A 14249-nucleotide genomic window follows, 5' to 3' on the forward strand; every position below is an offset into this window, starting at 1 on the left:
AGACAGAAATCTTTGCAGGCCTGGGAGAAGCGGTCCAGTAGTGACTGCAAGTCCCGCTGGGTGTGGGTCACAACTGCGGCATCGTCGGCAAAGAACATGACTCAGGCGGATTAGAAGGACCCGAGCGTAGACTTTGCCTACAATGCTGAGAAACGAGATGCCTATGCAGTTGTTGCAGTCGCTCCTTTCACCCTTGTTTTTGTACAGGGTGATGATCTTGGCGTCCCTCATTCCAGCACTGACAGAGGACTGTGTGCAGAGGATGCAGAAGAGTAGTCTTGCAGTGTTTAATGAGGTCTGGGGGAATTCCGTCGCTGCCAGGTGCCTTTCCTGATGTTAGGCTGTTAATGACATTGCTGACTTCGTCCTCAGTTGGCTCTGCGTCAAGTTCTTCCATGACCGGCATGCACTTGATGGCATCGAGGGCTGAATTGGATACCATGTTTTCTGTGAAGTAGAGGTCGGAGTAGTGTTCCGCCCATCTCTCCATCTGCTGGCTAGGATCGTTGATTACATCCCCAGTGGAGGATTTGAGGGGGGCAGTCTTGCTCTGTGTTGGTCCCATTGCCTTCTTGATGCCATCATACATCCCTCGGATGTTGCCTCTTTCAGCAGCATTCTGTATCTCTTCGCAGAGCTCTGTCCAGTACTCATTTGCATATCGCCTGGCGTTAAGCTGAACCTTACTCCTGGCGGCCCTGAGGATTTGCAGGTTCTTCTCACTGGGTGACCGTTTGTACTCGGTGAGTGCAGCGCGCTTGGCCTCAATAATGGGAGTCATCTCTGATGATTTGGCCTCAAACCAGTCGTGGGACTTTCTTCCCAGAGGTGGCCATAGCAATGCGGTGCGTGGTGTCTCGTAGCGTTTCCCATCTTTCTGTGGCAGAGTCTCTGGGCTGCAATGCATCGAATTCTCTCTCAAAGGCCTCTGCGAACTGTTCTACAAGGTCTGGCTGAGACATCTTGCTGACGTCAGTGCGAGAGTTCCCTTGTTTCTTTGAGCAGTGGAACTTCTTTGGTTGCAGTCTGATCTTGCAGCATACCAGAGAGTGGTCCGTGTCACAGTCTGTGCTGTGCTAAGAGCGAGTGTGGAGAATGTTTCTGATGGCAGCTCGTCTTACTAGGATCAGATCCAGTTGGTGCCAATGTTTTGAGCGCGGGTGCCTCCAGGAGACTTTGTGTTGGGGCTTCGTCCTGAAGGAGTTGGCGATGCACAGCTCATGGCAGGCGCAAAACTCAAGTAGTCGCTGTCCGTTCTCATTCATTTTCCCCACTCCAAAGGAACCGAGACAGGAGGGCCACGAATCGTTGTCTGCACCCACTCTGGCATTGAAGTCGCCCAGGAGAACAAGTTGTTCTGTCCTGGGGATGTTCCTCATGGATGATGCGAGATTTTCGTAGAACTCATCCTTGGCCTCTGGAGAAGCAGACAGAGTTGGGGCATATGCGCTGACGAGAGTGACATAGCCTTCGGAGGTGCTGAGGCGGAGAGTCAGGAGTCGTTCTGAACCGCCGCTGCCTGGTTCGATCATGTTCAGCAGGCTGTTCCTGACTGCAAAGCCTACTCCGTACTCTCTTGGGGCATCAGAGCTCTTTCCTTGCCAGAAGAAGGTGTAGTCCCTCTCCTTTAGTGTTCCTGAGTCAGCCAGCCGTGTTTCCTGCAGAGTGGCAATGTCCACATTTAGTCTCTGTAGCTCGCTGTTTGTGACGGCCGTCTTTCTGGCGTCACTGATGTCTTGCAGATCTTGGGAGAGCCCAGGCATCATTGTCCGGACATTCCAACAGGCCAGTTTCATTGTTGATCCATTTCTTGAAGTTTTCTTTTTGCCTGGTGCGGAAATTAACGACCTGCTTGTCGGATATTCTCCTAATCTTCATACACCCATAGAAGATGGCAGGTCGTGGTGGGACAGCACCTAACTGGCTGGGGGCTGCCCAGCTTGGGCGGGCGGTAGCTGTCCAGTTGGACGTGAAGGTCCCTTCCACCGTCAAAAGCAACCACTGGCGTCGGCTCTACGCCAGTTGAGCGCTAACTTATAGCCGACAACTATTGCTTCACGTGTGTGTTCCGACGCTAGTGCGAGTGTCTTCTCCAGGTTTTAGGTGCAAGGTGTTTGTGGATGGATGGACGGATATAAGCCTGGGCAATGTAATATGGAAGACAGGCTGTTGCCCATGTAGCTTGTCCCCCCTCTCCACCTCGCTGATAGATCTAAAGGAACAGCAAGGCTGTTACGTTTTGGTGCCAACACGGCCGCAGGAACTGCCGGAAAGTGACAAAGTTTGCCATCCAACCGCCTTTGGGGCCCTGCACCGGATTTTCTGTCAGGGTTTACTCCCTTAGCTAGGTGGCCGCAGGTAGCTTTCCAGAGCTGGCGCCCTTTGATGGGTCATTTATTTCCACCAGGGTGTCTAGCCACCCTCCTCACCATGCTCCTGAGAGGACTGATGGAGGTGCTGGTTTAGTCGCCAGCAATTCGACCCTGTGACAGGTAGTACTGGGATCCAGGTTACCAGTAGCAGATATATCTATCTGACCTGACCAAAGGATTACAATAAAGCTTTTAGTATTAATATAAAAGCTTCAAAGGGAACACATTCATTTTATGATATATTTATTGGGAAGCCAGTACTACTAAATGCTTGTAAAAATTGCTATCATTGTTTTTAAAATCAACTCGAATGGAAGATTTTTTTCAAATACACGAAAGATACAAGAAATAAAATTAAAATGGTTTCCGATTAATTATCGTGTCCTTGTGACAAATTCTATGTTGAGGAATATGGGAGAGTTAACAGACAACAAATGTAATTTTTGTAAAGATATAAAAGACACAATCCTACACTATCTATGGGAATGTAATCATGTACAGGTGTTTTGGACAAAGTTTGTACGATATTTTAAAGAAAAGTGTCCAAACTGTGATAGACTTGATCTGAACTATATGTTTGTGCTACGTGGGTGCGACGATAAAACAAAAATTGATGGTTGCTTCTCACACATCTTAATGATAGCCAAATTCTTTATATACAAATGTTGAATCAATAAAGTAAATCCAACTAAACAAATGTTCATAAAAGATCTTATTTTTTTTAAAAAGACATATGAAATTGACAAGCATGTTTTTAGAATATCCATGGAAAATAACAAATTTGTGCTGAGAGATTTGTATTATGTATAATTAAACCTATACTATTTTGATATGAATTGGGCTCAGCAGTACCAGTGGAATCAATGTGTGAACGGATAGTTTCAATACTGTCATTTCTACAATTTCATTGTAATTCGTGCGTTATAATATCACACAGATCAATGTTTGAATTGATATTTGCTGTTCTGCCAATGTGATACTTGATGTGGAATAGTTGATGTTGGGATCACTATATTGTTGTGCCTTCCTAATGTGAAATATTTATTTGGTATGTAAAGCTTTGTATGAATAAAAATGTTCGAAAAAAACCCACCAAAAAACAAAACAAAACAAACAAAAAACAAACAAACAAACAACAACAAAAAAACCAAAAACAACAACAACAACAAAACAAAAACAAAAACAAAACAAAAAACCACACACACAGCCGGAATTCTTCCCTTAAATGAACATCGTGAGTTAGAAACAGAAAAAATCGCTGTGAGATACACTTCAATGACAAAAAAATTCATTGCTGATAAACTGACAGTAAGATCTACATTGATTTTCCTAAAAGAGCTAAAGCCATTTCATCACAAGAAACAGTTGCAACTTACGTTTCAAGAATCTGATGTTAACATGAAAGAGTTACTGCAAAACCACATCAGACTCCTGTTCCTTTTTGGGAAATGTTGAAAGCAGATTTTGATATAAGTTATTCTGAAACAAAATATGAAGAAAACATCAATATCACGACAAGTACTGCCAGAATTCATATAGCAGAAAAATATCAGAATCATCTCCATATATTTACAGATGGGTCTGTTCTTGATGACAAAAATACTTGTGAGGGTTTCTATATTCTTGCCTTTAAAGTTGAAGAATCTTACTTTATTGGAAAACATCTTTCCATATTCACGGCTAAGCTAATTGCTATTATACAAGCTCTGAACTACTTAGTGAGTCATCAAATAGTTTTCTCGAAAATAACATTCTTTGTTGATTCCAAATCAGTACTTTACGCTCTGGAATTATTTAGCCTTGAAACAAGACCTGACTTTGTTATTGAGGCAAATCATTTGGTACATTTTTTTAGGATTAAAGGGACTGAGGTAAGTTTTTGTTGGATGCCTTATCATGTGGGCATTCATGGCAATGAAACTGCTGATAAAGCAGCTAAAAGAGGTGCACAAGATTCAGAAAAAAATCGACAAAAATACATGTCCGTCTTTCCGTAAAAGATGCATACACTTTGTTAGAAAAATCAGCATGGGGTCGATTTCATAACCGATGAAAGGAAAAGTTTTTAAAACATTTTTCCTCGAAAATATTATTAAAGAAAAGATGCCGAATCCATCAGCTTGCTATCAGTTAGTTCAGTTATGCCCATCACTCCCCACGGAGCATAGGCCGAATCTCGTCTTCGGCTGGCAGCTGCTTGGTACGCTGCCACAGGTCTGCGTTGCTGATAGTGTCGGGCCAGCGTATCCGGAGGATCCTTCTCAGGCAGCTGTTGATGAAGGTCTGCACTTTCCTGATGGTGGTCTTTGTTGTCCTCCATGTCTCTGCCCAATACAGAACGACTGACTTGACGATGGAGTTGAACAGCCTGATCTTCGTGCTAATCGACAACACCTTGGAGCTCCAGGTGTTCTTCAGTTGCAAGTATGCTGCCCTCGCTTTGCCGATTCTTGCTCTGACGTCTGCGTTTGTGCCACCCTGCATGTCGATGATGCTGCCCGAGTACGTGAAGGCCTCTACCTCTTCCAGCTTGCTCCCATGCACTGTGACTGGGTCCTCTCTTGCTGTGTTGATCTTGAGAATCTTGGTCTTGCCCTTGTGGATGTTGAGGCCGACTTGTGATAAAGTGGCTGCCAGCTCTGTTGTCTTATCCTGCATTTGCTGGTGACTGTGGGAAAGCAGTGCCAGGTCATCCGCGAAGTCCAGGCCATCTAGCTGGTCAAGCAGTGTCCACTGGATTCCGTTTCTTCTGTCCGCTGTTGATGTTTTCATGGTCCAGTCAAGTGCCAGGAGGAAGAGGAAAGGTGACAGGAGACAGCCTTGCCTGACTCCAGTCTTCACCTCGAAGCTGTTTGTGAGCTGTACTCCATGGATCACCCGGCACCTCATTCCCTCATAAGAGTTCTTGATCAGGTTGACCAGCTTGATTGGCACTCCATAGTGACGTAGCAGCTTCCAGAGGGTTTCGCGGTCTATGCTGTCGAAGGCCTTCTCGTAATCGACGAAGTTGATATACAGCGATGAGTTCCAGTCTAAGGACTGCTCGACGATGATGCGCAAGGTGGCGATCTGGTCAATGCATGATCTGTTCTGGCGGAAGCCAGCATGCTGGTCTCGGAGAAGGGGGTCGACTGCACCTTTCATTCTCTCAAGCAGGATCCTGTTGAAGACCTTTCCTGGCACTGACAGAAGCGTTATTCCTCTGTAGTTGGCGAAGTTGCTGGGGTCTCCTTTCTTGGGTAGCTTGATGAGGTAGCCCTCTTTCCAGTCTGCTGGTACTTCTTCTTCTTCCCAAATCTTCTCGAAGAGAGGGTACAGCATCTCTACTGTGGTCTCCAGATCTGCCTTGAGTGCTTCCGCAGGGATATCATCAGGTCCTGCTGCTTTGCCGTTCCTCAGTAGTTTGATGGCTTTCCTGATCTCCTCCCTGGTTGGGTTCCCACAGTTGATGTCCAAGTCTCTATCAGCTGGGTTGATTTCTGGGGGATTTGGAGGGACGGGTCTGTTCAGCAGCTCTTCAAAGTGCTCTGCCCATCTCATCAGTTCTCGTTCAGTTCCCTGAACTGTGTTTCCTTCCTTGTCTTTCACTGGTCGCTCGGGCCTGATGTACTTCCCTGACAGTTTCTTGCTGGTGTCATAGAGCGTCTTCATGTCATTTCTGGCTGCTGCTTCCTCGGCCTCCTCTGCCAGGCCGTTGATATACGTGCGCTTGTCTGCTTTTGCGCTCCTCTTCACTTCTCTGTTGGCTTCTGTGAAGTCTTCTTGTGCCTTGACCTTTGCTGCTCTTGTACGGCTGTTATTTACTGCTGCCTTTTTCTGCTTCCTCTCCTGGATCTTGCGCAGTGTGTCTCCCAATATCCATTCCCTCTGTTGGTATCTCTTGGGGCCTACTACTTCCTGACAGGTTGATGTAACTATCTCTTTCACTTTCTGCCTCTGGTTCTCAATGTCTGCCTCTTCAAGCAGTTCCTGTAGCACTTGATGCTTGTTGGTGAGAGACGCTCTGAATTCTTCTCTGGTCTTAGAGTCTTTCAGCAGGGTGATATTGAACTTCTGTCTCTTCGTTGTTGCCTCTGTCCAGTTCTTCTTCAGCTTCAGTTTCAGCCTTGCTACCAGCAAGTGGTGATCAGATGCGACATCTGCTCCTCTTCTAACCCTTACATCCTGCAGAGACCTCCTGAATCTCTTGGCCATGCAGATATGGTCGATCTGATTCTCAGTCACTAGGTCAGGAGATACCCACGTGGCCTTGTGTACTCTTCTGTGGGGGAAGGTGCTGCCACCGATGACCAGGTTGTTCATTGCACAGAAGTCTGCAAATATCTCGCCGTTCTCATTCATCTCTCCCAGTCCGTGTCTTCCCATCACTTCCTCGTATCCGGTGTTGTCCTGCCCGATTTTGGCATTGAGGTCACTCATGAGGATGTTGACATCTTTCTCTGGGTACTTGGCCATGACTTTCTGCAGTCTGTCATAGAACTGGTCTTTGGCTTCTTCATTACTTTCGTTAGTTGGGGCATAGCAATGGATAACGTTCATCTTTATCCTCTTCATCTTCGTTCTGAAGGACGCTGTGATGATTCTTGATCCGTGTGCTTCCCATTTAATCAGAGCTCGCTGTGCAGGTCTTGACAACATGAGTGCTACGCCTTCTGTGTGTGGAGCGTTGTCTTCTTCGTGGCTGGAATACAGCAACATCTCTCCGGTGAGCAGTCTCCTTTGTCCTGACTGTCTCCAACGGGTCTCGCTGATTCCAAGCAGTGTGAGGTTGTAGCTTTTCATCTCTGTCCTTACTTGTGATATTTTTCCCGTGTCATACATGGTCATCACATTTCATGTTCCGACATTGATGGTCCTAGTCGATAGAAGGGGGGTCGGCCCTGTAGCTTCCGTAAACTGACGGCTTTCACCACATGGCGTCATATGTCCTCTTGACGAGAACCCTTCCTCTTCCAGGGTAGTAATCTCTTGGTCTGTTGTTGGCGTTTCTGTAGCAAGCTGGTTTTTTTACAGGGTAGGGTTGCTAGCCCCACGCCCAACCCTCCTCACTTTTTCATCCGGGCTTGGGACCGGCATAGGCGCTATACAAGATTAAAAACCTCTATTTTCTTCTGTATAAAACTTGATGCGCTGAAGACATAGTAGAAATGTTACATGCATCTGTGGTAAGCAGTTCAGATTGCGTCATTGTTTGTTCCACTGTCAGCAGTTACGCTTGTTGCCCAAGTATTTCAAAAGAGAATAACTATTCTGCAGATGATTTTTGGAAAGTTATTTCTGACGAGGTCTTATGGTCGAACTTTCTCAAGCAATAGTACATCGCCCTATTTCTACATTCCTTTGTACTTCAGAATTGTGTTAATGGTTTCTGATTATTGTTATCATTATTGAATTGTTACTGTTAAATGTGATGGCATGTTAGTTATGCTTTTTTTTCTTTCTTTCTTTCTTTTTTATTTTATAATTTAAAAAAAAAGTTTTCTACCTTTTCTGTTTTCCTCTTCCCTCTCCCCTGTCCCTGCCCCCCTTTTTTTCAATTGTCTAATATCACTGATAGTGAAAAGACGCTAAACTAAAGAACGAACGCGCGCGCGCGCACACACACACACACACAAGCATGCGCACACACATACAATTACACCCCTTCTCCATTTTTCCTGCTCCTCATCCACATCACCCCTTCTCTGATGCTTAAAAAATCATTGTTATTATTATCATTATTGTTATTATCATTATTATTTGTCCAATATCACTTTGACTAATATTGGAGTTGAAGGACATAAAACTGACTACTACCACTCCAACACGCATTCTTCTCTATTTCCACCTCTCTTGTCATGGCTCCTTTTCTCTATGTATGAAATCTAGTGTATTCCGAACTTGGCTTTAAGATAATTTGAATAATATGAATTATCGCTTTTTGTCTTTTAACAAAGCCTTCTGGATCCGTGCTCTGAGTTAAGGGTTGAAAAGGGTCATCCTTATTCCCCCACGCCTCCTCCCCACCTATCAGGTCTGTATTCTATTCATTACTGGCCTCTACTTGACACCACTGACCGCAAAACAAGTGTTCAGATTGGGTTCTTTGTTTGTGTACAGTTATCACGCCCTGACAGTTTATTATTCTTTTATGGTTAACTGACCACTGCTGACCACTACTGAAGTCTGTTCAGATCGATTGTATTTCTTTTGACGCGTATGCAGTATACTCTATGACTTCTTGACAGGGATTTGATCGTTGACTGACCACTACTGACTTATGCTGATCATTGCTGACCACTGCCGACCACAAATGACCACAATCCAGAAAATCCATAATGCCATAATTATCTTATCATGTCAGTTTATACAATATTAAGTCTTCCTGGCTTGATAAGATTATTTACAGACAAGATTTCACAACAGTGGGCAGCTTGCGTTATTGTGAGATATTTCCGGATTATGGGAACTCTTGTATCCAATTTTAGTTCCCTTTAACTGGTTGTTACCACTGGCTACTATTAGCCACTGCTGACCACTGACAGCTACTCAAAAACAAACATTGATCTGGGGGACTATGTAGACCCAGGGATAGATTTGATGGAACATAGATCTGGGAGGAGTATATGTCTGGGGAGAACATCAACCGATGGGATATTTTAGGCAATTTCTTAGAAATTAGTCAATGGAATTATTTATTTATTCATTCATTTATTTATCTATTAACATTTTAAAGTCACAAGATGTGCACAACCGTCTCAACATGATATCAGCCTTCTCCATACACATTAACTGTGTTTTTCTGTGAGAAATCAAATGAAAGGCAAATGAAAAATAAAGAAGAGAGAGAGAGAGAGAGAAAGAGAGAGAGGGGTGTATCTGTATGGGTGTTTCAAACACAAAAAGCGTGTATTTGAAATCAAAAACAAGAGAAGCAAGGCCTCCAAGACTCACTTGAAAAAAAAGAGTTAAAGATTAATGTGTTGTGCGTTTATCATTTTAAAGCTTCGCGGAAAGGAGCTTAAAAGGAGAGCGTTAACAACAGTCTGCCAGTGGCATTCAAAAAATATTACTGAAGCATATTCTTTTAGCGTAATAAATCGATAACAGTCGACGAAATGATAACGCTGTTTAAATCATGTTATTTTGGTACATCTCGGACATTTAAGGATTTCTTTTAAGTCCGCGGTAAATGAGACGTTCATATCGCCTCAAGAATACTGCAATATGTGGCCGTTTTCTCTAGATCTGCAGAGATCCCTGTTCGACAGGCTTCAGAAGTTACACTCACTGAGAAACTACACATATTTCTCTTTTATGTTCATTCTAGTTAATTCAGTATCCACTTTAAAATATTTATATACGGTAAACATGTTGATGATTATTTAAGGTTTTCTTTTTAATTCGGCAGTAAAGGAGACGTTGACTTCACCTCAGGCACACAGCAACATGTAGCTATTTTGTCAAGATCTGCACATACCAGTTTAGACAAGGCTGACCAATACTAAGTGAAACAGTCGATTCAAGTTTTAGCAGTAAACACGTCGATGACACGTTGGTGTCACTGTAAGACTGTGTTCTGTCCAGAATTTGTATTTCTTTTCTTTTAACTGGGAATAAGAAAAACGAGATCATGTCGTCTTCTTACCAAACATAGCCTGCGAGAAGCGGTTGTATAGTACTTTTTGGATCTGGATCGAGCATCAACGAAGTAAACTTAATGATACGGATATATGACTAAATTCGGGAGACTTACAACCTATTATTGGTGTGACTGTGAAGATTTTTTCTTACTGTGTTAAAGCCAAATTTGGTGGTGGCAGATAAAGTATTCCAGAGAAAATTAATGGCAATGTTAAAGTTTACCACACACACACACACACACACACCGCATTATAACATAGAATCACTTTGTTTACACATGTTAGTAATTATGGGAACATAGTAGGTGTTTTTTAAGCACTACCGTTGTTTCTCCCATTTTCGGCATTATTTTTCAATGACTGCTATTGTCTTGGTAGGAAAAGCAAGAACAACTGATTTTGTAAATTCTAGGATTAGTAATTGCTTTGTTGTTGGGCAAAATGTATGGGCTAAGGAAAATAATAACAGTAAATGCTATACATATTATTTCGTTTATTGAGACCATGTGATTGATTCTGTTTATCTAAGTCAAACTCGTGTGCAAATAATACCATTATCAGGCTCATGCTTGTCTCGACCTCGTATCCATGGCATTCAGAACGAGGTAATGCACGTTTTCATCCCTATGCGTTGTGGAATTCTTTTAAAATTCGGCAGTAAAGGAGACGTTGACATCGCCTCAGGCATACTGCAACATGTAGCTATTTTGTCAATATCTGCACAGACCAGTTAGGACAAGGCTGACCAATACTAAGTGAAACAGTCGATTCAATTTTTCTTTTAAGCTTTATGTTCATTCTAGTTAATTCAGTGTCCACTTTAGGATATTAATAGGCAGTAAACACGTCGATGATATGTTGGTGTCACTGTATGTGTTCTGTCCAGAATTTTTATTTCTTTTAACTGTGAACAAGAAAAACGAGGTCATGTCGTCTTCTTACCAAACATAGCCTGCATTCCGACAACCGGGAAGCGGCTATATAGTGTGTTTGGATCTGGATCGAGCATCAACGAAATAAACTGTGAATGATCCGGATGTATGGCTACATTCGGGAAACTTAGAACCTATTATTGGTGTGACTGTGAAGATTTTTTTCTTACTGTGTTAAAGCCAGGTTTGGTGGTGGCAAAGTATTTCCAGAGGAAATGACAATGTTGAAGTTTACCACAGGCACACAGACACAGACACAAACACACACACACACACACACACACACAGATTGATTCTATTTATCTGAGTCAAACTCGTGTGCAAATAATACCATGATCAGGCTCATGCTTGTCTCGACCTCGTATCCCTGGCTTTCAGAACGAGGTAATGCACGTTTTCATCCCAATTGGTTGTGGGTTTTTTGTCTTTTTGTGTTTGTTAGAAATAGTTTTTATCACCAGGTTATTACATGGACTCACATTGTTTACAGAAGTGAATCGATAAGCAGCATTTCAGGAACTTATGCGCTGATTTTGAACAAAATTTGGACTGGACAATAAAGGGACATAGAGAAAGCATAAGTCCCTTGGGGTCTGCATTAAGTCAAAAAGCGCTTCTGGAAAAAAGCAATGGTGGTCAGCATGTGTACGTCATTGGTAAAAAAACAAAAAACAAAACCAAACCTGCCAATAACCAAAATGATGCCCAATCGTGAAAGAACACTTTCGGGTTGTGGTTAGTTGTCAACATGGGCAAGTAGAAGTCTGTATTGGTCAGCAGTAGTCAGCAGTTTTCAGTTAATGGTCATGGTCAAATCCTGTCAAAAAGTAATGATACTTTATAACCGTCAGAAACTTATGCAATTTGAACACATTGATCACCAATGGTCAGGTATCAAACGAAAACCTGCCAAGACACAATGATACACATATGTGGCAAAATAACACAGTTTAAACACTGTTGAGATTTGCTACGCAGTGGTCAGCAATGACCACACAGTAGTGGTCAGAGGTGAAAACCTGCCGAGATGTCACACATATATCAAGATATACACGTAATGTATTTAAATATAACACAAAAGGAGGGAATGGTTGTATATATTGTGTGCAACACGGGGTGGGGGACGTTTTGGGATAGATTTTCAAATGATGTCGCTGGGTCAGCATTTGTAAGTCACTTGTAAAAAAACAACAAAACCTGTTCTCTTTCAAAACAGCATGTGGGTAGGGGGGCCGGGAGGGGTGGGGGTGGGGGCGTCCCATAATGTCTCCCCCGTAGGACATTTTAGGGCACTGACTACTCCCCTAGGGACAATTTAGGACACCGACAAGTTCCCCTGGGGACGATTTAGGACACTGATGCGTCCTCCGGAGAACCTACGGAAGGGGTGGGAGGGGGTGGGGGTGGGGGGCTTTGGGACATTACACCGGCATAGTACTGTGTGTCTGGCGAAGGAGGGAGAAGACGATTTATGATTTGACGGAATCCCGTAAATCTGGTGGGTCCCTCGATTGAAGCGTCGTTTCTGCCTTTCACTCCCATCCTCCCATCCCCTCCACCTCACTCACAGCCCTTCGGTATTGTTCGGTATTAGTCGGCATTGTCCGTGTGACTGGCAATCGCGCCGGAGTCCTGGGCTGTCGTAAATAACCCGAGGCGAACAAATTAATTCTCGCTCAGTGCTGGCTTGTGGCGTGCTGTGGGGGAAACATGTTGAGTGGTCCCTGTTTCTTTGGTGTGGAAGAGTGACTTGCAGTGCGCGAGGTCAAAGCCAGCTAATCCACTTTGTGAGAAGAGACGAGCTCGATGGAAGAGCCAGTTCGGCTGGTTATTGTGTGCGTGTACCCCCCATACCCCAACACTCCTTTCTCTCTCTCTCTCTCTCTCTCTCTCTCTCTCTGTGTGTGTGTGTGTGTGTGTGTGTGTGTGTGTGTGTGTGTGTGTTATAACAATACCCTAATCTGTTCTTTTCGATTGGTCAGTCTTCATTTTCACACACACACGCACACAAACACTACTGACACACACACACGCACCTCTCTCTAACGATAAACACACACGCACGCACGCACACACACACACACACACACGCACACACACACACACACACACACATACACATCTATATATCTGTATGTTTGTATATGCATTCATATGAGAGAGGGCAGGGAGCACCAATCAAATCAGTGACGACCATTACATAGCCCTCTGTCCGAAACGTTAAACTGCATGATCTGTTTCTTGTCAGCACACAGGCAGAGCATGTGGAGCAGACAGCGCGTGACGGCCCAGCTGGGCAGGCCACGAACTGTACACGGTACTGGCCACGGCCACACGCTGACGGACAGGGAAGAGGCCACCAAACCTGCCCGCCCACTCCTTCTGCCTGGCCGACCTGATTGCACGTCATCAACACCGGATCGGAAAATAGATAAACACCAGCATAATAGACTAAGGGTGACATCACATTGCTACTGACACAGTGCCAAGTGCACCTTGTCGTGTCCAGTCTCGGGTCATATCTCAAACCCGGACAATATTTGTTTGTTTTTTGTTCTCAGGATACAATCGGTTTGTCAGCAGAACGCTAAAAATAATTATTCATGCCGCACGCCAAACAGCTCTCCACGACGTGGACATTGTTACAGATAGGTGTTATTGATGTGATGTGTTCTGTAGCATATTATATTTTGTAATGCATCTAGAGCAGTTTTGTGGATAGAGTACTATAAAAGCATCCGTTATCATTCTTCTTCTTCTATAACTATAATAATAATAATAGTTCTTCTTATTATTATTATCATTATTATTATTATTATCATCATCATCATCTTCATCATCATCATTATTATTACCATTATTATTATTATGTAAAACTGCACACTTCAAATTGAAGAAAATCCATAGCACTCAACCGCATCTAACTATTGAAGCAACCACTCAGTTTATCTGCTCCTTGATCCGACGTTGCATTCACTACTGCAATTCACTTCTTGCTGGTTTGCCTTCTGATTATTTGTCACGCATTCAGATATTTTGAACAATGCTGCGAGAATCATTTTCAGAAAGTAAAAAAAGGACCACGTCACACTACTTTAACGTTAACTTCATTGGTTATCCACCAGAACAGAATTCGATACAAAATTGCCATATTGGCTTATCGCCACTTTGAAGGATCTCTTCCATCTTACTTAGCATCTGTCCTTATACCCCTTCTCGTTCTCTCAGCTCTTATGTTGAAAAGCTCATTCAAAGCCAAAGGGACTATATCAAGCACCTTCTGTCTGGAGTCCTCTTCCTCTGGATCTCCGGCACTTTCCAAC

The 14249-nt window shown here is 43.5% G+C and overlaps 1 protein-coding gene across 1 annotated transcript; it reads right to left on the minus strand.

The window, feature by feature from the left end:
* Positions 1–4520: 4520 nt before the first annotated feature.
* On the minus strand, positions 4521–7295 carry LOC143298277 (uncharacterized). Its single transcript, XM_076611094.1, is given in 1 exon segment — positions 4521–7295. A coding segment is annotated over 1 exon segment (2775 nt).
* Between the last annotated feature and the right edge of the window lie 6954 nt (positions 7296–14249).

The sequence above is a fragment of the Babylonia areolata genome, chromosome 23 (assembly GCF_041734735.1).
Source record: "Babylonia areolata isolate BAREFJ2019XMU chromosome 23, ASM4173473v1, whole genome shotgun sequence".
NCBI classification, from domain to species: Eukaryota; Metazoa; Mollusca; class Gastropoda; order Neogastropoda; family Buccinidae; genus Babylonia; species Babylonia areolata.